At 36.2% G+C, this 23,789-nt stretch overlaps 1 protein-coding gene and 1 pseudogene across 1 annotated transcript; one reads left to right on the forward strand and one right to left on the reverse strand.

Moving 5' to 3' along the window:
- Positions 1-4,385: 4,385 nt before the first annotated feature.
- Positions 4,386-6,069, forward strand: LOC119536498 (centromere protein U-like). The gene has a single exon (XM_037839320.1). The coding sequence runs from the start codon at positions 4,386-4,388 to the stop codon at positions 5,643-5,645; it is 1,260 nt and encodes a 419-aa protein (XP_037695248.1). The 3' UTR covers positions 5,646-6,069.
- Positions 6,070-8,479: 2,410 nt separating this feature from the next.
- On the reverse strand, positions 8,480-9,589 carry LOC119537786 (annotated as a pseudogene).
- Positions 9,590-23,789: the final 14,200 nt, after the last annotated feature.

Consider the following 23,789-nt stretch of genomic DNA (forward strand, 5'->3'; position numbering starts at 1 on the left):
GTAGTGCTCCCTTTAGTATTTCCTGTAGGGCAGGTGTCTTGTTCACAAAGTCTCTCATTGTCCGTTTGTCAGAAAATATTTTGAGCTCTCCCTCATATTTGAAGGACAGCTTTGCTGGATACAGGATTCTTGGTTGGTGGTTTTTCTCTTTCAGTATCTTAAATATATCACACCACTTCCTTCTTGCCTCCATGGTTTCTGCTGAGAGATCCGCACAAAGTCTTATTAAGCTTCCTTTGTATGTAATGGATCGCTTTTCTCTTGCTGCTTTCAGGATTCTCTCTTTGTCTTTGACATTTGATAATCTGATTATTAAGTGTCTTGGTGTAGGCCTATTCAGATCTCTTCTGTTTGGGGTACGCTGCACTTCTTGGATCTGTAATTTTGTGTCTTTCATAAGAGATGGGAAATTTTCATGAATTATTTCCTCTATTATTGCTTCTGCCCCCCTTCTCTTCTCTTCTCCTTCTGGGACACCAATGATATGTACATTATTGTACTTTGTTTCATCCTTGATTTCCTGGAGATGTTGCTCATATTTTTTCATTCTTTTCTCCATCTGCTCCTTTGCGTGTAGGCTTTCAGGTATTTTGTTCTCCAGTTCCTGAGTGTTTTCTTCTGCCTCTTGAGATCTGCTGTTGTATGTTTCCATTGTGTCTTTCATCTCTTGTGTTGTGCCTTTCATTTCCATAGATTCTACTAGTAGGTTTTTTGAACTTTTGATTTCTGCCGTATACATGTCCAGTGCTTCCTTTACAGCCTCTATCTCTTTTGCAATATCTTCTCTAAACTTTTTGAATTGATTTAGCATTAGTTGTTTAAATTCCTGTATCTCTGTTGAAGTGTACGTTTGTTCCTTTGACTGGGCCATAACTTTGTTTTTCTTAGTGTAGGTTGTAATTTTCTGTTGTCTAGGCATGGTTTCCTTGGTTATCCAAATCAGGTTTTCCCAGACCAGAACAGGCTCAGGTCCCAGAGGGAAGAAATATTCAGTATCTGGTTTCCCTGTGGGTGTGTCTTAGAAAATTGCTCCACCCTTTGATGCCTCGGGTCACTGTGCTTTTCTGCCCAGCAGGTGGCACCTGTTAGCCTATAATTCTTGACTGGTGTGAGGAGGTGTGGCCGTGTTCCCCCAGGCTCTGGGGTCTGGTTCTGAATGGAAAGGGCCCCACCCCTTTCCTCCTAGAGAAGACAGACCCCTCAGGTGGAGGTCATTAGCATTTCAATGGTCTCACTCTCTGCTTGTGGTGTCTCCACCCTTCCCAGAGTCACAGCCCTGGAAACTGAAAATGGCTGGGGCTTTCTCCACTGAGCCAAAAAAGAAACAGATAGTTCCCTTCAGACCCAGTCCAAGGCAACCCTCTGGCTCTCCCAGGTCAGTCGTCACCCAAAGCCTCTGTCTGTTATTTGGGGCTGCGTACCTGTAGTGAGCAGTTCACACTTGCTACTTAAAACCCCAGTTGGAGCTCAGCTGAGCTATATTCACTTGCTGGGAGAGAGCTTCTCTGTGGCACCACGCGGCTCTGCAGCTCGGGCTATGGGGGAGGGGGTCTCCCGACCTGGTTCCGCAGGTTTTACTTACAGATTTTATGCTGTGTTCTCGGGCATTCCTCCCAATTCAGGTTGGTGTATGATGAATGGATGGTCTCGTTTGTCCCCCCGCAGTTATTCTGGATTATTTACTAGTTGTTTCTGGTTTTTTATAGTTGTTCCAGGGGGACTACTTAGCTTCCACTCCTCTCTATGCCGCCATCTTGCCCGAGTCTCATCTTCTTATTTTTAAGTTTTAAGTGTTCTTTATATATTCTGGATGCAAGTTACTCATTGGAAATATGATTTCAAATAATTCTCCTAGGGTGTGGCTTGTATTTTTTTTCTTTCATCATTATGGGTTCTTTTCACCTTTTGGCTATTGTGAGTAATGATGCTATCAAAACTGGTGTACAAATATCTGTTTAAGTCCATGCTTGCAGTTTTTAGATATGTATCTAGAAGTGGTATTGCGGGGTCAGTGGTAATTCTGTACTTAACTTTCTGAGGAACTACCAAACTGTTTTGCACAGCAGCTACATCATTTTACATTCCCAAGAGTGAGTCAATGTTCCTTTTTCTCCACATCCTCTCCAACACTCATTATTTTCCATTAAAAAAAAAACTAATAGCCATTCTAGTGGATATTAAATGCTATCACATTGTGGTTTTGATTTGCATTTTCCTAATGGCTAATGATGTTGAGTATCTTTTCTGTGGTTGTTGACCATTTGTATATCTTCACTGGAGAAATGTCTATGCAAGTCTCTTGCCCATTTTTAAATTGACTTGTGTTTTTTTGTTGAGTTTTAGAATGCCTTTATATATTCCAGATATAAATTCTTATAGGATATGTGATTTTGAAATATTTTCTGCCATTAAGTAGCTTGTCTTTTTACTTTCATAATGAAGTCATTTGATGCAGAAAAGTTTCTTAATTTTGATGTGGTCCCATTTATTTATTTTTGTGTTGTTGCTTTTCCTTTTGGTGTAAAGTTTAAGAAACCACTGCCTAACACAAGATGCTGAAGATGCTTCCCTATGTGTTCTTTTAGGAGTTTTATAGTTTCGGTTCTCATGTTTATAACTGATTCATTTTGAGTTAATTTCTGTATATGGTACGAGGTTGTTTTCACCTTTCACTCCATTAGTCTCTGATAAATTTTTATTAATGGTGTGAGGCAAGAATGGAAGTGATTGTATTTTTTGTTCTTTTCTCTCCCTCTTCCTCCTCATCCACTTCCTTCCCCTCCTCTTCTTCTTCCTTCTTATCCTCCCACTTCCTCTTTCACCTCCATTCTCCTCCTTTTCTGCCTATTTTTATGGATATTTAGTTGTTCCAATCACACTGTTTTAGCACGTTTTTCCTCAATTGAATTTCCTTTGTACTTTTTTCACAATTAAGTGACTCTATATATATGGGTTAACTTCTGTACTCTATAATCCACTCTATAAATCTATCTTTTTGATAATACTTCATTCTCTTGATTACTGTGAAATCATAGTAAGTCTTGAAACAAGGTAGTGTGATTCCTCCAACATTATTCTTTTACTAGAAATGTTTGGGTATTCTCATTCCTTTGGATTTTCATGCAGATTTGAGACTCATCTTTCTATCACGTCCTGATTGGAATTTAATGTAATTGCAGGGAATGTGTGGATCAGTTTAAAGAGGATGGCCATTTTAACAACAGTGATTCTTCCAACCCATATACATAGTTTATACTCTCTTTTTTGTGTTCTTTTTGTTTGTTTGTTTGTTTTTGTTTTGTTTTGTTTTAGTTCTAAATTCTTTATAACCTTTTAAGGATGGGAAACCAGTATATCTGAGAAGTTTGTTTTAATAGAATTGAACATTTAATTTTTTCCCCCACAGTAATCAAAGCAAAACATTTTATCATTATTACCCTTGGTATATCAAACAGAATTCCAGGAATGTAATAAAGTCTGACTTGGAAATATTACATAGAAAAAGGTTGAATTAACAAATACATTACATGTTTTAGTTGTATTCTTTATAAGTATACATTGACATCTACTTATCTGATAGCAGCACTGCTGGTTTTAGGTTCATTTTTTTTTTTTTTTTTTCCTTCCAGAGGGAATGCAGAATGGCAGTATTATCTTTGGAACAAATTAAGAAGATAACAAATAAAAGAATACCTTATACATATACTTTTCAAGGGCAATAAATAGATAACTATATAATTATGGAAAAATATGCTTTAGGTTTTATTGGTTTGTTTTTGTTTGTTATAAATTAAAATATAATGCATTGTCACTACTATCAGTTCTAGGAAAAACAAACCTGAGGTTTGAGTTTTCTCCTTCAACCACTAGAGTGATATTAAAAGCAAACTTGGGTTGAGTTCAACAATGTACGCATATTCTGGATTATTATCAGGAGACTCACAAACTATTTTGTATCACAGATTTATACCCAAAACAGGTTCTCTGATGATTTGTCATGCTAGTATAGGAAATTTGAAGGAGTAACAGATTGTGTAACATGAACAGATGTACAATATAGAAGTACATAAATAATACAGTTTGACCCTGGATATTTCCCTTAGAATAATTCCATCCATAAATAAGAGTTTATTTTTTTATATATAGACTCATCCTATAACTGGTCTTGGATCATGGAGAAAGTTAAGGACATAGATTAAAAAATCCAGACCACATTTTTTTTCAGTCTATTGTTACCCTAGACCAGAAAAGAAATTCTCCAAGTGGATGCTCAGAACAGATCAAGATGCTTTTAAATAAACAAATTTACCAAGGTTAAGAACATAGATCACGGCGCGGGGTTTGGCGGGAGCGGCGTGAAGTTGGTTAGCTGTGCGAGCGGCCCCATGGCTCTGCGGCGGCGGTTGCAGTCCCCCGGGCGTGCCGGTTCGAGATATTCAAAGAACATTATAGGAAGAACACAGTCCACGAAAGATAAAACTGACAAGAAGACCAAGTCTCCAGATGTGTTTGATTTTCCCGATAATTCTGATACCTCAAGCATTGGCAGGCTGAGTGAAAATGAGCAAGATGAAGAACCTTATGAAACCTTTGCTCCTCCTTTGCACAGCACTGCTATATATGCCGATGAAGAAGAACTCTCCAAACACTGCAGATCATCTGTCCCTTCAACTTCTCAAGGAAAAGAAGCAGAAAGAAATTTGAACACTTCTGAAAATGAAGAAAGTGAAAATGAATCTGTAAAAGCGAGTGCAAAAAAGCCAGGAAGAAAACCTAAGCCCATTGACGAATCTGAAAGCACCGAAGAAAGTGATGTAAGAAGAAAAGTTAAACCAGCAGAGAAAATAAGTACACAACAACATGAATCTATTTCAGCTACAGCATCTTCAGAGCTTTCAGTAAAACCAGCTGAATCAGTCACTCCTAAAAAAATAGGACCCCCTCGTGCAAAATCCTCTGTTGAAAAAGAGACTGTAGCAAAAAAAAAAAAAAAAAGTCAACAGAAAGCTCAGAAAAAGAAGATGTCTCATGGCAAAAAGAAGAACTCAAGAAGTGAAGGTGTAGACTCAGATAGTGATGTTTCCGACTGTGTGCATATTTGGTGTGAAGAAGGAAAGAAAACTGGTGACATCACGGAGTTGGGTGTTATTTTGTCTGCATTTGAGAAGACCATCCTAGAGTATAAACAAAGAATACAATCTAAAATTTGTACGGAGGCCATCAACAAATTTTACTCTAATATTAAAGAAGAACTCATCAAATTGCTTAAAGAAGTGCAGATGTTGAAAAATCTGAAAAGGAAGAATGCTAAGATGATTTCAGATATCGAAAAGAAAAGGCAACGTTTGATTGAAGTCCAGGATGAACTACTTCGGTTAGAACCACAGCTGGAACAGCTACAAACAAAATATGATGAACTTAAAGAGAGAAAATCTTCACTTAGGACTGCAGCATATTTCTTGTCTAATTTAAAACAGCTTCAGCAGGATTATTCAGATGTTCAAGAAAAAGAACCAAATGTCAAGGAAACGTATGATTCATCCAGCCTTCCAGCTTTGTTATTAAAAGCAAGAAGCCTTTTGCGAGCGGAAAACCATCTGCAAAATATCAACCATCATTTAGAGAAGCTCCTTGACCAGGAATGAGGAGACCAGTCTACTAAGATATGCCTCTGTAAGATTAGTCTCAAGATAATGTCTCTTATTTTCTGCACCTGTACTTTTATAAATAAAAATAAGGGTGGGAGGGAATTTACTTCAGTTCTCCAAGTTGAACATTTCCTTTTATTACAGCAATATTCAGATATGTGAGAACATAAGTATGGCCTAGTCACCATACTTTATTACTTTGTCACTCATATGTCTCTGACAATGTTAAATAACATCAGTTTGATTGTAGAAAAAATAGTTGGAGTCCAGAATCATCTTTCCTGGTCATTGTCTTGAGTAAGGTTTTAAATGTTGATATCTTATCCCTATCCTCATCAGCCCCAGACATATGTAAGTAAAAAATAATTAGAAAACAATGTCATAAAACTTGGTTGATGTAACAGGTTTAATAATAAGTTAATAAGTTTAATAAACTTATTAATAATAATAATTAATAAACTTATTATTATAAAAGTAACTGTCCTTAGTTAATTAGCTACTCTTGTAATACTTCTATAATTAGTTCATCAGGAATTTCATCCACTCCAGTACTGTAACTGAGAAGACTTTCTGCAGCTTCAGCTAATTCAACATCTTCAATAGCTTCTAAAAAATAAGGATCATCACCACCATTATCCCAGTCAGCATCAGAGCACACACCTTTTGACAACTTAGTAGATGACAGTTTATGAGGATTCTTGGCTTCATTGTGCCTAGTTTCATCTGTTGTAAATTCCTCTTCCTTTGTTTCCGTGGGGAAAGGGAAGGAAGAGAGGATGGGGAGAAAAAAAGGTTATTCAGTCATGTGAATATATTGAATCAAAATATAAGATCAGTTCTTCAAAAGATATTAAAATGGATTCACTAGATAAATATTGTCTCCAGTACAGTAACTATGGGAATGAGTTTACAAACTTGAACATTGCTGCCATTGCAGCTCAAACTGATTCTGTGGCAGATTTTTTTCCCATATCCCCAGATGGGGCTAGAGTACAAGTAGATTTAATTTTTAAACAACTGGAGAGTTCAGCTGAAAACAAACTGGAACACACATTTGCTAAGTTGACAAAGGACTTCCTAATTTGTAAAGTACTTTAAAAAATAAGAACCCCGGGTTGAAAAAAGTTGCTGTAATGACAGTATGGGACAATTGTAAAAATATGACTATGGATTATATATTAGATAACAGAATTATATGAATGTTAAACTTCCTATTATCATAGATACATAAGAATGTCTTTATTTTTCCGCTACATGAATATTAAGATATTTAAGGACTGTGATGTCTGAACTTACTCTCAAACAAGTCATCAAAAATGTATAAGTGGACAGAACAAATGGGGACAAATATTAAAAATTGGGAAATCTAGGTAAAGGGCATAGAGAAAGAGTTCCTTGTTTTCTAGCAACACTGTTGTGGATGTCTAATTCCCTGTAATTTTTATGGAGAGCAATTTGGAACTGTGTATTACTGAAAATATTTGTGACAGATGAATAAAAGGCCTACAAAAAAAAAAAAAAAAAGAACATAGATCACAAAACTGTTTGCAGCAGAGACAGTCTTTTCAAAATGACTAAAACAAACTATTAAATATAAAATATATCAAAAAGACTATAAAGGATCATTTTCAAAACTGTATCTAGAAATACAGGAAAATGTGTTGTCCTCATAATAAAGTTCAATAAATATTCTTTCAGAATCCTATAAAGACTATAAGAAGTTATAGGTTTATTTGGTTCCCATAAGTTAAAAATTTGATTGCTTTTACATAAATTCCTTCAAATTCTTATCTACTCTCAGAGATTTTTATTAAATGCCTCTTCACTAGATTCAGAGAGTATATCATCTCTCCAATTTCTTTCCAGAAATGTGCTTTTTTTTTGGTTTTAATTAGTATAAGTAATTCTCTAGAAAATAAACATGATTTAATTTTAAGGTTCAAGGTAATTCTAGAAAAAGGTAGATAACAAATTATCTGGTTTTCTGCATTCCCCTTATTTACAAGGCCTAGCATCCACTTTGGTTTCTTCTCTACACTCACTTACCACACTGTCCATAAAAACTAACTGTGGTCTGGGTTTACCTATGTTAAAGATCTCAAAGTTTCACAACACTACAAAGTCATTAATATCTGATTTTAATAAGATATTAGTGTTATGTAATTTTTTCTATTGGAAAAGAAATACAAATTTTAATTTTTCTATCTAAATTAAACCCAAGCTCCATTATCAATTCTTAAGAATATCTAAAATGTACATACCTAAAGAAAGGTAAAGCTGTTTAAGGGCTGAACTAGTCCAATATACAAGGAAGCGTTATTTATTCCATTATTTTTTATTTTTTCTGTTTTTTAAATCCCTATATTAAATCCCTGGTTTCTTATGGATTTGATCATAATTTAACATTATAAAAATTAATTTCAGAAACTACTGTGCTAATATTAGATTTCAGGAAGGAATCAGACAAAATCAGTTACCTCCATTATTGTTAGAACAGAAGATAAAATAGCTTACTAACTGATAATGAGTTATGAATGTCACTAGGACACAAAATTTGCTGGGATTTGCTTATTTGGCTACAAGTGCAGTATTTTTCATTAATGGACAACACACAGCATTTCCAACTTGTAACATGAAATTCCAGCTCTGAAGAGTATACTGTGTGACCTGAAAAGGTCTGATTGTGATAAGTAACAGCCTTTCCCCTGAAAAGCATGAACAAAATCCACTGGGAAATCAGGCACAGATGGTATTGATCAGGTTTTCTTCCTTTCCTCCTGTGGTTTTGTTTCTCAAGACATAAAGGTGGTTCCAAAAGAATCCAGCACTTATTACAAAATAACACAGCTATTGTTTTCCTTTTCTTTATCTTTTTCTTGAGGTTCCTTTCTTTTAAGTTGTTCACTGTTCCCAGATTGTCTTCCACTTGATGGAGAGGCTTGTGCTGACTGGCTCTGAGTTTGTGCAGAAGCAGAAGCAGTAGCAGCTGCTGCTTGCTTCTGTTCCTGGTAATATTGAGAAGCCCTTCTATCCTCTTCCTCTTGGAGTTTCTTTGCTAGTTCCAAATCACTGATTCCTTCTGGGATTTTTTCCCAATTGATATCTTGGCTCTGCTGTTCTTGTTGTAGAGATAATGCCATAAGATAGTCCTGATCTATCTGATCCTGTTGTTCCTCTATACACAGTTTCTGGATCTTATGGAGGCCTCAGATGACATTCTGAGTCACAGAAATTTCCGTCACCATCTACATTGTGTAGACTTTCCCAAACAACTTTTTCTTCAGTAAGAAATCCCTGGTCTGTTACCAACAAATACAGCTGGCTCTTGTATTTGGTCATGGTGCTAAAATGATTATTCCAAAAGAACACACAAAGTTCTCCTTCCTGAACTGTTGAAGTTAGTTCACATAATCCATGGTATGTCAGTTGATTGGCTGTGTAATTTAGAAACTGCTCAGCTACAAAGCCTTCACTAACCAGCTCACTATTGTCTGACTGCTTACAAGAGATGATCTTCTCCACCAGTTGGTTGTAGCTGCAGTACCAACAGCTTTTATGATGTCATCAATCTGAGAGTCCACTAACCACCCATGATACAAAGGAATAGCAAGAAGATCAAATACTATGCATTCCGGTGTATATTCAAACACACGGATGCCAGTGAATTTTACATTTACATCCAGGCCTGTCTGTAGTTTGTGCAAAATTGCCATAGCATCACTCATATTCTGCTCATTGTTTAAACTTTGAATTTCTGAAATTTCTTTTGGCTTTGCATCAAGCATGTAATCTCCTAAATATTCCATCAGCTGTTCAGCGGTTATGATTTCCATCATTGGTGGAAGTTTCACCTTCCATGCTAGAAGCAAAACATTGAGGATGGCCAGCAAAGGGCAGGGTCCATTCTCATTCTGGGTGATGATGGGTGTGTTCTCTTCCTTCCACTCTCTTTTATGTGTTCTTTGATTTTGTTAAGTAGCATTTTGCAGTGTGCAGTGTACATACAGATCATGCAAATATTTTATTAGAGTTATACCTAAGTTTTTCATGTTTATGGTGCTATTGCAATGGTACTGCTTTTTAACTATTCCCATTTTTCATTACTACTATATAGAAATTTCATTGACATATATTCCGTACCTTTTGTATAATTATTTGTCACAGGATTTAAATAATTATTTTTTCAGGTTTTCTTCAAAGACTGTTTGTTTGCTAATAGATATAATCTTATTTCTTCTTTTAAAATCAGTATGCCATTTATTTCTTTTTCAACCTTGTTGCACTTCTGTGATCTCTGATGTAAAGCAATATGAGTAGTGGAAGTGGAAATCCTTATTTTGATTTTGAAATTGCTGTAAAGGAGTCAGGTGAAGAACAGTGAATTATATTCAGAATTTAAATCAATTTTTCATTCCTGAGATCACTTTACTTATTGTTTGTATTATTCTTTTTCCATATATTGGTAGATACAGTTTGCTAAATGTTTGTTAATTCTTGAATTTCCATTCATGAAGGGTATTGATCTCAGGTTTCATTTCTTGTATGCATTTTCTATTTTTGCTTTCAGGATAATGCTTGCCTCATAGATATAATTGGGATAGATTTCATTTTTTAAAGGAGTTTGTATAGAATTGATACTATTTCCTCCAAAAATGTTCAGAATTCCAACAGCGTCATTCCCTGTGCCTGAAGTTTTCTTTGTTGATGTTTTTAAACTGAAAATGCAATTTCTTTAATAGATGTCTGGCATTTCTGATTGCCTGTTTCTTCTTAAGTAAGTGTTCCGCTTGCTAATGCTGCCATTATGCAAAATACTAGAAATGGATTGGCTTTATTTTAAAGGGGATTTATTTGGTTATAAATTTACAGTCCTAAGGCCATGAAAGTGTCCAAACTAAGATTATCAACAAGAGGTTACCTTCACTGAAGAATGGCTGATTGCATCCAGAACATCTCTGTCAGCTGGGAAGGCACATGGCTGGCGTCTGCTGATTCTTTGCTCCCGGGTTGTGTTTCAAAATGGCTTTCTCCAGATGTCTCTCTCAGCTTCTGTTGGTGCACTTTGTCCTCTCTTAGGTTCTCCAGAGCAAACTCTGAGCTTCATCTCTTAGCTTAGCATCTCCAAGCATCCTTCTGTCTGGGTCTCTAAGTATCTCCAAGTGTGAGTAAGAATCTCAGTCTCCTGGCTTAGCATATCCTGGGGTGTTTTTATCTCTCTGCTCTCTGTGTGAGCTCCCTTTAAAGGACTCCAGTAAACTAATCAAGAGCTACCCTGAGTGGGCAGGGTCAAATCTCCATGGAAACATTCAATCAAGAGGTCACACCCTAATCAAAAAGATTAATAACTCTGCCCCCTCAAGATTGTATTACAGTAAATGGCTCTTTGGGGGACATATCTCCAAATCAGCACAGTAAGCTTTGGCAGTTTGTGTGTTCCCAAGAATTTATCCGTTTCATTTGTTAACAGGATTATTTGCATAAATTTGTTCATAATATTCACTTACTTTAAAGTGGTAAGATCTGTAGCAATATCCTGTAATATTGCTGCTGATCATTTGTGTCTTTTTAAAAAATCTGATCAGTCTCTTTAGAGGATTATCATTTCTATTGACCTAAAAGCACAGTTTTTACATTAATTGAATTTATGTAATATTGTTTCCTATTTTATTGCTTTCTGTTCTCATCTTTACAGTTTCATTTTCTTCTTGTGTTGAGTTTAATCTGCAGTTCTTTTTGCATCATAAGATGCAAGCTTAAGCATGTGATTTGAGACTCTTCCAATATAGTCACTTAGCAACCATGAATTTCCCTATCAGCTAGAATTAATGATATTACATGTATTTTCATATGTCATTGTGGCAGCCCAGGGGTAGGAACCTCCCCTCCCTTAGAGAAAAGGGTGGCACCTTGAGCACACACCAGCATGGCCAGAGCACAGACACTGAAGGTCATTGAGCCTAATCACTCTTTGTTAAATCATATTTTTTATTATCACATTACAACATATATACATAGAAGTGATAACTTTCCAAATGCACTTTAACAAGTAGAGAGCAAATTTCAAAGAATATTATGAGTTATAGTTCCACAGTTGGAGTTATTTTCTTATTGTGAAATAAAACACATATAAAAAGGTGATAGCTTTCAAAGGACAATTTAACAAGTAGCTATAGAACAAATTTCAAGGGATGCTAGGGGTTACAGTTCCATCATTTCAGTTCTTTCCTTCCAGCAGTTCTAATACCCTAGCAACTAGGAAAAAAGAAAATTGTATAGAGATTCAGTATTCATCATCCTTTTTTAGATTTCATTTTGTCTGTTGCTACCCCTTCCTCTAGTTTAATCACTTTCCCGATCTTCAGGGATGTCTAAGCAGAGACCACCCTAACTGGTTCATTTTGAGAAGGGGTGTTGACTTTATGAGAAAAGGGGACATATCTGGTTAATGTCCTTGAAGCAGCTATTGCCTCTGGGTTTTGGGACTTAGCTGGCATAGAACTTTTCTGAAGGATTTATGTTTCTGAAGAATTAATTAGTGAGTGAAAAATTTTTTTAGAGTCTCAGATAAGGATCCAGGTATTCTTTAAGGTTTTTGGGACTACTGTTGACTTGGACTTATCAAATTGTCATCATTTGTCATATCTGGGTGAAGCTTACATAGGAGTAACTTCCAGGATAGCCTCTTGACTCTATTTGCATTCTCTTAGCCATGGAAACCTTATTTTTTTTGCCTTTCTTTTTCCCCTTTTCTTCAAAAAGGCATTCTTAATCCCTTGTTGCCAGGGTCAGGCTCATTCCCGGAATCTGTGTCCCACATTGCCAGGAAGACTCATACATCTGGGGAGTCCTGTCTCATATCAGGGAGAGGGTGATGGATTTATTTGCAGAATTATGCTTAAAGAGAGAAAGTTCCAATTTAAGCAACAAAAGAGGATCTCTGGAGGTGACTCCTAGGCATAATTATAGGTGGGCTTAGCCTCCCCTTTAAAACCATACGTTCTGAGCAAGCCTCAAGATTGAGGGCTTGACTTATAAAGTTGGGGGTTCCTAAGTTCAGATAGCATATGTTATGTCCACGATAATCCATCCATATCTCACGTTATCCTCACTTAGTTGTGCCATCCTCATCCTTCTCTATTTTAAACAATTCTCATCACCCAAAATACTTCATAGCTCTTGTCAGCCATTAATTATTTGTCCCTACGATTTGTGGGGTACTAGTATGGTATTCCTATTAATTATAGTCCCTAATATAGAATAGGTATATTTTTCCCATATACCCTTCTGTTTTCAACTCTCTTGCTAGTGTCATACTTTAGAAGTATATCATGCAAGCATCTATCTGTATTTGTGGGGCTGATATGTGGAAAGCATACCTTTAAAGAACCCTTTTCAATCCTATTCGACTTCAGAAGAGCTCTGATACAGTCTCACTGACAGTTGTTACCCCTATCCATTCCCGTACCTTTGAATTCACCATCATTAACATAACTGAACATATTAGATTATCATTCCCCCTCACTAGCTTCTGTCTATCTCTAGGTCCCCAATATTCTACCTTATAAGACATTAATTTTACAGTGATCAGAGAGTTCATAGAAGTGGTAACATACAATCTCTCTCCTTTTGTGTCTGACTTATTTCACTCAGCATTATTTCTTCAAGGTTCATCCATGTTGCAGTATGTTTCAGGACCTTGTTCCTTCTTACCGCTGCATAGTATTCCATCATATGTATATACCACATTTTGTTTTATAGTCTGTTGAAGTACACTTGGATTGTTTCCATCTCTTGGCAGTTGTGAATAATGCTGCTATGAACATTGGTGTACAAATGTCTGTTCATGTCACTGCTTTCAAATCTTCTAGTTTTATACCAAGAAATGGAATTGCTGGATTGTAGGGTCATTCAATATCTAGTTTTTGAGAAACTGCCAAACTGTCTTCCATAGCAGCCATACCATTATACATTCCCACCAGCAATGAATAAGAGTTCCAATTTCTCCACATCCTCTCCAGCATTGTTTCCTGTTTATTTAATGGCAGCCATTCCTATTGGTGTGAGATGATATCTCATTGTGATTTTGATTTGCATTTCCCTAATAGCTAGTGAAGATGAACATTTTATCATGTGATTTTTAGCCATTTGTTTTTCCTCTTCAGAAAAATATCTTTTCTTGTCTTTCGCCTATTTTATAATTGGACTGTTTGAACTACTGTTGTTGAATTGTAGGATTTCTTGATATATGCAGGAAATCAGTCTCTTATCAGATTTATGGTTTCCAAATATCTTTTCCCATTGAGTTGGCTGCCTCTTCACCTTTTTGACAAAGGTTTTGAGGCTCAGAGGCTTTTGATTTTAAGGAGTTCCGTTTATCTATGTTTTCTTTTGTTGCTTGTGCTTTGGATGTAAGGTCTAAGAAGCTAACTCCTATTTACTAGGTCCTGAAGAAAACTTCTAAGAGTTTTATTGTGCTGTCTATTATATTGAGGTCTTTCATCCACTTTGAGTTAATTTTTGTATAGGGTGTGAGTTAGGGAGCCTCATTCTGTTGGTTATGGCTATCTGGTTCTTCCAGCCCCAATTATTGAAGAGACTCTGTCCCAGTTCTGTGGATTTGCAGGCCTTTTAAAAAAATCAGTCAAACATATATCTGGGGGTTTATTTCCAAGCTCTCAGTTTGATTCCATTGATCAATATGTCTGTCTTTATAGCAATACCATGCTGTTTTGACCACTGTAGCTTTATAATAGGCTTCAAAGTCTGGAAGCATAAGTCCTCCCACTTTGTTCTTTTTTAGGATGTTTTTGGCAATTTGAGGCTCCTTTCCCTTCCAAATAAATTTGATAACTAACTTTTCCAAGTCTGCAAAGTAGGTTGGAATTTTGATTAGAGTTCTGTATTGAGTCTGTAGATCAGTTTGGGTAGAATTGACATCTTAACAATGTTTAATATTCCTATCCAAGAGCACAGAATATTTTCCCACCTATTTAGGTCCTTTTTAATTTCTTTCAGCAAAGTTTTGTAATTTTCTATGGAGACTTCTTTTACATCCTTGGTTAGGTTTATTCCTTGATTGATTTTTTTAAGTTGCTATTGTGAATGGAATTCTTTTTTTTTTTTTTTGATTACCTCTTCAGCATTTAGGTCATTACTGGTGTACAGGAACACTGCTGATTTATGTGCATTAATCTTAATCCTGCCACTTTGCTGAATTTTTTATTAGCTCAAATAGCTTTGTTGTCAAATTCTCAGGATTTTCCAAATATAAGATTATATCGCCTGCAAATAATGACAGTTTTACTTCTTCCTTTCCAATCTGGATGCCTTTTATATCCTTGTCTTGGCAAATTGCTCTGGCTAGAACTTCTAGCACAATGTTGAATAATAGAAATGACAGTGGGCATCCTTGTCTCATTCCTAATCTTAGAGGGAAGGCTTTCAGCCTCTCACTGTTGAGTACTATGTTGGCTGTGGGTTTTCATATATGCCTTTTATCATATTGAGGAAGGTTCCCTGAATTCCTACCTTTTGAATTGTTTTTATCAAAAAGAGATGTTGAATTTTGTCAAATGCTTTTTCAGCACCCCTTGAGATGATCATCTGAGTTTTCCCTTTCAATTTGTTAATGTGTTGAATTACATTAACAGTCATTGACAGTGTACAATCAGCTGTTCACAGTACCATCATATAGTTGTGCATTCATCACCACAATTTTTGAACATTTTCTATACTCCAAAAAGAATAAAAATAAAAGTAAAAAAAGAACACCTGAAGCATTCCATACCCCCCATCCCACCCTATTTTTTTTCATTTAGTTTTTGTCCCCATTTTTCTACTTATCTGTCCATACCCTGGATGAAGGGAGTGTGAGCTACAAGGTTTTCACGATCACACAGTCACACCATGTAAGCTACATAGTTATGCAGTCATCTTCAAGAATCAGGGCTACTGGGTTGCATTTCCACAGTTTCAGGTATTTCCTTCTAGCTATTCCAATACACTAAAAACTAAAAAGGGATATCTATATAGAGCATAAGAATGCTCTCCAGAGTGACCTCTGAATGCCATTTGCAATCTCTCAACTACTGAAAGTTTGTTTCATTTCAGTTCCCCCTTTTGGTCAAGAAAATTTTCTCAATTTCATGATGCCAGGTCTAGGCTCATCCCTGGGAGTCATGTCCCACATTGCCAGGGAGATTTACACCCCTGAGAGTCATGTCCCAAGTGAGAGGAGAGCAGTGTATTCATCTGCTGAGTGGGCTTAGAGACAGAGAGAGAGAGAGAGAATATTTGAGCAACAAAGAGGTTCTCTGGGGGAGACTCTCAGGTGCAATTAGAAGTAGGCTCAGCCTCTCCTTTGCAGTAACAAGCTTCATTATGGAAGACCCAAGATCAGGGGCTTGGCCTGCTACATTGTTAGTCCTCAATGTTTGTGAGAATATCAGTAATAACCCAGGTATGGAGGTCCAACATTTCCACATTTTTCCCCAGTTCCTCTTGGGGGCGGGGGGGGGTCTCGGCAAATATATTTTTATTCTCTGACCAACTTAATTTGGGATGTATCAGGATTTCACACTAACCTGTACAAACCTACCAGATCTCACTTCCTATTCAAGATTCCATGTAATTATGGTGTTTGAATAAACTGACCATACAAGTTATATTTAGTGTGCTGCAGAAAATATAGATTCTGCACCATATAAACATCTCTTCCCTTAGTCTCACACAGAAATTCAAGTTTTGAAACACAGTCAATAACATCCTTTACCCTTTGGTCTGATTTGTCTTAGTCCTAACCAGATCAGCTTCATTCATATCTGTAATTGAAGTCTGCACTCTTTTGCAGATTTTTTTTTTAACAGTTGATGATGTATGAGGTAATACTGACATTCATAGTTGTCAAGCTCTAGTTCTGAGTTTCAGGTGTCACACAGTACCCAAAGTTCCATAGACCGACCAGGTTATACACAAAGAGCTCAGCATCTCAGAATTTGGAGATAACCATTACAACTCAGGAACAGATGTGACTGCTCCTATAGAGCTTATAATCTAGGGACCATTATAATAAGCATCCCCCTGATAAGCTGTGCTCTAAGATTCAGTTCTCACAGTTTACACATAATAGTCCATATTAGTGAGACATTATAATGTTTGTCTTTTCGTTTCTGGCGTACTTCACTCAAAATGCTGTCCTCAAGATCCAGTCACCTTGTTGTGTGTCACATAGCTTCATTTCTTCTTGCAGGTGTTCAGTATTCTATTGTATGCATACACCACAGCTCACCATTCTGTTATCAATGTATACTTAGGCCACCTCCATCCATTTTGCAAATCCTGAATTCTGCCACCATAAACACCAGTATGCAAATATCCATTCATGTCCCTGCTCTCAGATTCTTCAAAGTATATAACCCATAATGAGGTTGCAGGACCTTAGGACACCCACATGCTTAGCTTCTTGTGGAACCACCACACGGACCTCCAGATAGGCTATGCCATTCTACTTCCCCAACAACAGTAAATAGATACATCCCTCTCTCCATGTTTTCTCCATTTGTATCCCTCTGTTTATAATTTTCCTTGCAATTTTATAGGGATATATTCACATACTATACAATCATCCATAGTTCTCACAATTTGTAGATAACCATTACAACTCAGGAACAATCAGTTGTTCACAGTATCATCATATCGTTGTGCATTCAGCACTATAATCAGCACTTGAACATATTCATTACTCCAAGAAAAAAGAATTAAAAAAAGAATTAAAAAACAATAGGATACAATAATAAGGTCAGGTAACACCACCACAACCAAGAATCCCATACCCCTCCCTTATATCCCCCTCTCATAGACATTTAGCTTTAGTATATTGCCTTTGTTACATTCAATGGAAGCATATTACAATGTTACTCTTAACCATAAACTCCAGTTTGCATTGATTTTATTTTCTCCCAATACCATCCCTTTTTCACCATCTTGCAAGGCTGACATTCATTTGTTCTCCCACTGTAAAATTATTTTTATATTTGTACATCTAGTCACCATCATTGACCACTCTAGGTTTCACTTAAGTTATACAGTCCAGGTGTTTATCTTTCCTTCTGGTGTTAAAAATGCCCCAGCCCTCCTCTTTCAGCTTTATTCACAGACATCCTTGCTCAGTGTACTTACAATATTGTGCTACCATCATACAGTATTATGCTATCCATTTCTAGATGTATGTAATCAGTCCTGTTGAACATTCTATAATCCTTCAGCATCAAATACCCAATCTCTACCCTCTTTCTCTCACCTGATACCTGTGTTCTCAGTTTTAACTCTTAAGGTTTCCTCATTAATGTTAGTTCCTTATTAGCAACACCATACAGTGTTTGTCCTTTTGCTCTAACTTTGCTCAACATAATGTCTTCAAGGTTCATTCACATTCTTATGTTTCATGACCTTGTTTTGTCTTACAGCTGCATGATCTTCCATCATGTATGTGTACCACAGTTTTCCACTTATTCTTTGATGGACATTTGGGCTGTTTCCATCTCTTGGTAATTGTGAATAAAAATACAAACATCAGTTTGCAAATGTCCATTCATGTCTTAGCTTTCAGTTCCTCTGAGTATATACCTAGTAATGGAAGTGCTGGATCATATGGCAGTTCCATACTTAGCTTCCTGAGCAACCACCACATTGCCTTCCAGAGTTTTTGCATCATTCTACATAACCACCATGAATAGTGTGCCTCTTTCTCCACACCCTCTCCAGCACTTGTAATATTCTGTTTTTCTGATAATGGCCATTCTGATAAGTGTGAGATGATATCTCATTATGGTTTTGATTTTCATTTCCTGAATAGCCAGTGAAGTTGAGCATCTTTTCATATGGTTTTGAGCCATTTGTATTTCCTCTAGAGAAAAGTGTCTATCCATGTCTTTTGCCCATTTTTTAATTGGGTTGTTTGTCTTTCTGTTGTTGAGTTGTGGGATCTCATTATATATTCTGGATATTAAACCCTTATCTGATATGTGGTTTCCAAACATTGTCTCCCAAGGCATAGGGTACCTTTTTACTTTGCTGACTAAGCCCTCTGGTGTACAAAAGTGTTTAATTTTGAGGAGATCCTATTTATCTACTTCTTCTTTAATTGTTTGCACTTTGGGTGTAAGGTCTAGGAAACCACCTGCTATCACAAGATCTTTAAGATATTTCTCTACGTTTTCTTCTAAAATTCTTATGGTCTTAGTGCCAATGTTTAGGTCTTTGATCCATTTCAAGTTAATTTTTATAGAAGGTGTGTGATAGGAGCCCTCTTTCATTCTTTTAGATATGGATATCCAGTTCTCCAAACACCATTTATTGAAGAGGCTGCTCTGTCACAGTTGTGTTGGCAAGACTGCCTTATCAAAAATCATTTGTCCGTAGATTAGAGGGTCTATTTATGAACACTCAATTAGATTCCATTGGTTGGTTTATTTACCTTTATGCCAGTACTATGCTGTTTTGACCACTGTAGCTTTATAGTATGCTTTGAAGTCAGATAATGTGAGATCCACCACTTTGTGCCCTTTATTCAAGATATTTTTCACTATTTGGGGCATCCTGCCCTTCAAAATAAATTTGGTTTTTGATTTTTCTATTTCTTCAGAGTAAGTTGTTGGGATTTTAATTGGTATTGCAATGAATGTATAAATTAGTTTAGATAGAATTGACAACCATATTTAGTCTTCCAATCCATGAACATGGTATGTTCTTCCATTTTTTGAGGTCCTGTTTGATTTCTTTTAGCAGTTTCTTATAGTTTTCTGTGTACAGGTCTTTTGTGACCTTGGTTAAGTTTATTCCTAAATATTTGTTTCTTTCAGTTGCTATTGTAAATGAAATTTTTTTCTTGATTTCCTCTTCATGTTGCTCATTACTTGAGTATAGAACACTACTGATTTTTGTGTGTTGATTTTATAGTCTCCCACTTTGCTACATTCATTGATTAGCTCTAGTAGCTTTGCTATAGATTTTTCTGGATTTTCTATATATAGGATCATGTCATCTGCAAACAGTGAAACTTCTTCTTCATGTCCAATTTGGATGTCTTTTACTTCTTTTTCTTGCCTAATTTCTCTAGCTAGAACTTCCAGCACAATGTTGAAAAACAGTGGTGACAGTAGGTGTCCTTGTTGTGTTCCTCATCTTAGAGGGAAAGCTTTAGTCTTTTTGCACTGACTATGATGTTAGCTCTGGGTTTTTCATATATTGTCTTTATCATATGGAGAAAGGTCCCTTCTATTCCTATCCTCTGAAGTGTTTTCATCAAGAAAGAATGTTGAATATTGTCACATGCCTTTTCTACATCAATTGAGAGGATCAAATGGTTCTTCCACTTTGATTTATTGATGTGGTGTATTACATTGATTTTCTTGTGTTGGCCCAGCCTTGCATACCTGGAATAAATCCCATTTGGTCATTGTGTATAATTCTTTTAGTGTGCTGCAGGATTTGATTTGCAAGTATTTTGTTGGGAATTTTTGCATCTATATTCATTAAAGCAATTCGTGTATAATTTTCTTTTTTGTAGTATCTTTGACTTTGATACTAGGGTGATGTTGGCTTCATAGAATGAGTTATGTAGCTTTCCCTCCTCTTCAATTTTTTTGAAGAGTCTGAGCAGGATTAGTACTAATTCCTTCTTGAATGCTTGGTAGAATTTGGTAGAATTCATATGTGAAGCCTTTAGTTCTGGGCTTTTCTTTTGGCGGAGCTTTTTGATGACTGACTCAGTCTCCTTTACTTGTGATTGGTCTGTTGAGGTCATCTATTTCTTCTCAAGTCAATGTTGGTTGTTGATGCTTTTCTAGAAAGTTGCCCATTTCATCTAAGTTGTCTAGTGTATTATCATTTGGTTGCTCGTAGAATCTTCTCATTATCTCCTGTATCTCTTCAGGGTCAGTTATGTCCCCTTTCCCATTTCTGATTGTATTTATTTCAGTTAGTCTCTTTTTGTTGTTGTTAGCCTAGCTATGGGTCCACTGATTTTATTGATTTTCTCAAAGAACCAACTTCCAGTTTTGTTGATTCTCTCTATTGTTTTCCTGTTCTCAATTTCATTTATTTCTGCTCTAATCATTATTTCTTTCTTTCTGTTTGCTTTGTGGTTACTTTGCTGTTCTTTCTTTTGTTCCTTCAGGTGAACACTTAATTCTGCAATTTTTTCTCATCTCTTTTGATATAGGCATTTTGGGCAATAAATTTCCATCTCAGCACTGCCTTTGCTGCATCCCATAAATTTTGATATGTTGTGTTTTCATTGTTATTTGCTTCGAGGTATTTACTAATTTCTCTTGTAATTTCTTCCTTTACCCACAGGTTGTCTAAGCATGTGTTGTTTGGACTCCATATATTTATGAATTTCCATTGTTCTTTGATGGACATTTGGGCTGTTTCTGTCTCTTGGCAATTGTGAATAATGCCTTTCTTTGGTCTCCAACTTCATTCCATTATGATCTGAGAAAGTGTTTTTTATAATGTTAATATTTTTTAATTTGTGGAGACTTGCTTTGTGACCCAACATATGGTTTGTCCTAGAAAGTGATCCATGAGCACTTGAGAAAAATGTGTATCCTGCTGTTGTGGGTTGTGGTGTTCTATAAATGTGTGTCAAGTCTAGTTCATTTACTGTGCAGTTCAACATCTCTGTTTCGTTATGGTTCCTCTGTCTAGATGTTCTATGCATTGATGACAGTGGTATGTTGAAGTCTCTAACTATTATTGTAGAGTCTACTTTTCCTGTCAGTGTTGACAGTGTTTGCCTCATGTAATTTTGGGGCACTCTGACTCAGTGCATAAACATTTTTGACTGTTATGTTTTCTTGATGAATTGACTCCTTTATTAATATATAACATCTCTGTCTCTTTTGATTGTTTTACATTTCAAGTTAAATTAATATAGCTAATACCACTTTTTTCTGGTTGCTGTTTGCATGAAATATCTTTTTCCAACCTTTCACATTCAGCCAATTTTTGTCCTTGTGTCTAAAGTGAGTTTCTTGCAGACAACATAGAGATGGGTCCCATTTTTTTAATGCATTCGGTCAGTCTATGTCTTTTTATTGGTGAGTTTAGACCATTAAAATTTAGTGTTATTACTGTAAAGGCAGTACTTTCTTCTACCATTTTGTGTTTTGGATTTTATGTCATATTTTATTTTCTCTCTCTCTCATTTTAGCCTTCCTGATTTCTCTCCAAATCTTTCTCTCCTGTCTTTTCCTATCAGCCTGTAGCATTCTCTTTAGTATCTCTTGTAACAAAGACCTCTTATTCACAAAATTTCTCAGTGTCTGTTTGAGAATATTTTAATTTCTCCCTCTTTTGTTTTGAGTAATAAGATTGATATAAACTTATAAATTGCTAAACATATTAAGGGAAATAAAGTATATTAAACCTTTCACATAATAGTCCCTCTGTATTTTTTCTTGCTCTTGTTAGCACTGTGTGATCACCCTGAGCAATGACACAGGATAAAATGCTATGTAGTGCTGTCATCAAATAGAGAAAGAGAAAAAATAAAATATTATTTATAAAAGTTTGAAGCATTGAAATATCAGACTTTTTTTAAAAAAAAGAAATCTAATTTTCCTTGTCAGAGAAGTAGAAAAGGGCACTTGAAAAAAATATTTTTAAAATATTCACTTTTTTCCCCAACACTTCCTCCCCCACCGAGATAAAGTATCCAGGGAAATTAAGTTGTTTTCTACTTGGAATGATAAATATTCAGAATCCTTTATACTCAGTGTTGTCAGTAACAGGAAAAGCAATAGGATGCCTGCATTCCACATGGCACTAGGATGTAACCATCAAATCTAAGGCCCTGCTTTCTTTCCTGATTATACCCATTTCTGCCATTTTTTCCCTCTCATTTGATTTTGATTTTTAATGTGTTTTTTTCTTTATTAGAGAAGCTGTGGGTTCACAGAAAAATCATGCTTGAAATACACCACCCCATCACCAACAATTAGCATTGATTTGGAATATTTGTGTGTTTGTATGAAAATACTTTAAACTCTTCCTAACTTTTGAAGGACAGTTTTGCCAGATACAGAATTCTTGGTTGGCTGTTTTTCTTTCAGTATCTTATAAATATATCATACCACTGCCTTCTTGCCTCCATGGTTTCTGCAGAGAAATCTGTACAAAGTTTAATCAAGCTTCCCTTCCATGTGATGGATCACTTTTCTCTTGCTGCTTTCAGAATTCTCTCTTTATGTCTGACATTGGACAATCTGATCAGTAAGCATCTTGGAGTAGGTCTATTGGGATCTATTTTTTTGTGGTACACTGCACTTCTTGAATCTGTAATTATAAGTCTTTTATAAGAGTTGGGAAATTTTCAGTGATTATTTCTTCTATTATTCTTTCTGCCCCTATTCCCTTCTGTGCCAGTTTGAATGTATTATGTCCCCCAAAATGCCATGTTCTTTGATGTAATCTTGTGGGGACAGATGTATTAGTGTTGATTAGATTGGAATTCTTTGTTTCCATGGATATGTGATTCAGTCAACCATGAGTGAAACATTTTATTGGATAAATTCCATGGAGGTATTACCCCACCCATTCAGGGTGGGTGTTAATTGCTCACTGGAGCAGTATAAAGGAATTCACAGAGAGAGGGAGCTCAGATCAGCTAAGAGTGACATTTTGGAGAGCAACTGAGAGTGACAATTTGAAGAGCAGCTGCAGCTAAGAGAGGACAAAACACCCCAGGAGCAACACTTTGGAGAATGCCATCTTGAAACGCAACCTGGGAGCAAGTGGACACCAGCCATGTGCCTTCCAAGCTAACAGGTTTTCTGGACACCAATGGCCAACCCTCAGTGAAGATACCCTGTTTTGGGACACTTTATGGCCTTAGGAGTGTAACTTTGTAACCAAATAAACCCCCTTTATAAAAGCCAACCCATTTCTGGTATTTTACATAATGGGCAGCATTAGCAAACAAGAACACCTTCTATTCTCCTTCTGGGACACCAGTTACTTGTATATTCATGTGCTTCATGTTGTCATTCAGTTCCCCAAGATCCTGCTCCTAATCTTCCTTTCTTTTTCCTATCTGTCCTTTTGTGTGTATGATTTCAAATGCCTGTCTTCCAGTTCACT

The sequence above is a fragment of the Choloepus didactylus genome, chromosome 6 (assembly GCF_015220235.1).
Source record: "Choloepus didactylus isolate mChoDid1 chromosome 6, mChoDid1.pri, whole genome shotgun sequence".
Taxonomy (NCBI): domain Eukaryota; kingdom Metazoa; phylum Chordata; class Mammalia; order Pilosa; family Megalonychidae; genus Choloepus; species Choloepus didactylus.

Coding starts and splice junctions, on each gene's coding strand:
- LOC119536498 (XM_037839320.1), top strand. CDS start 4,386: ATGGCTCTGCGGCGGCGGTTGCAGTCCCCCGGGCGTGCCGGTTCGAGA.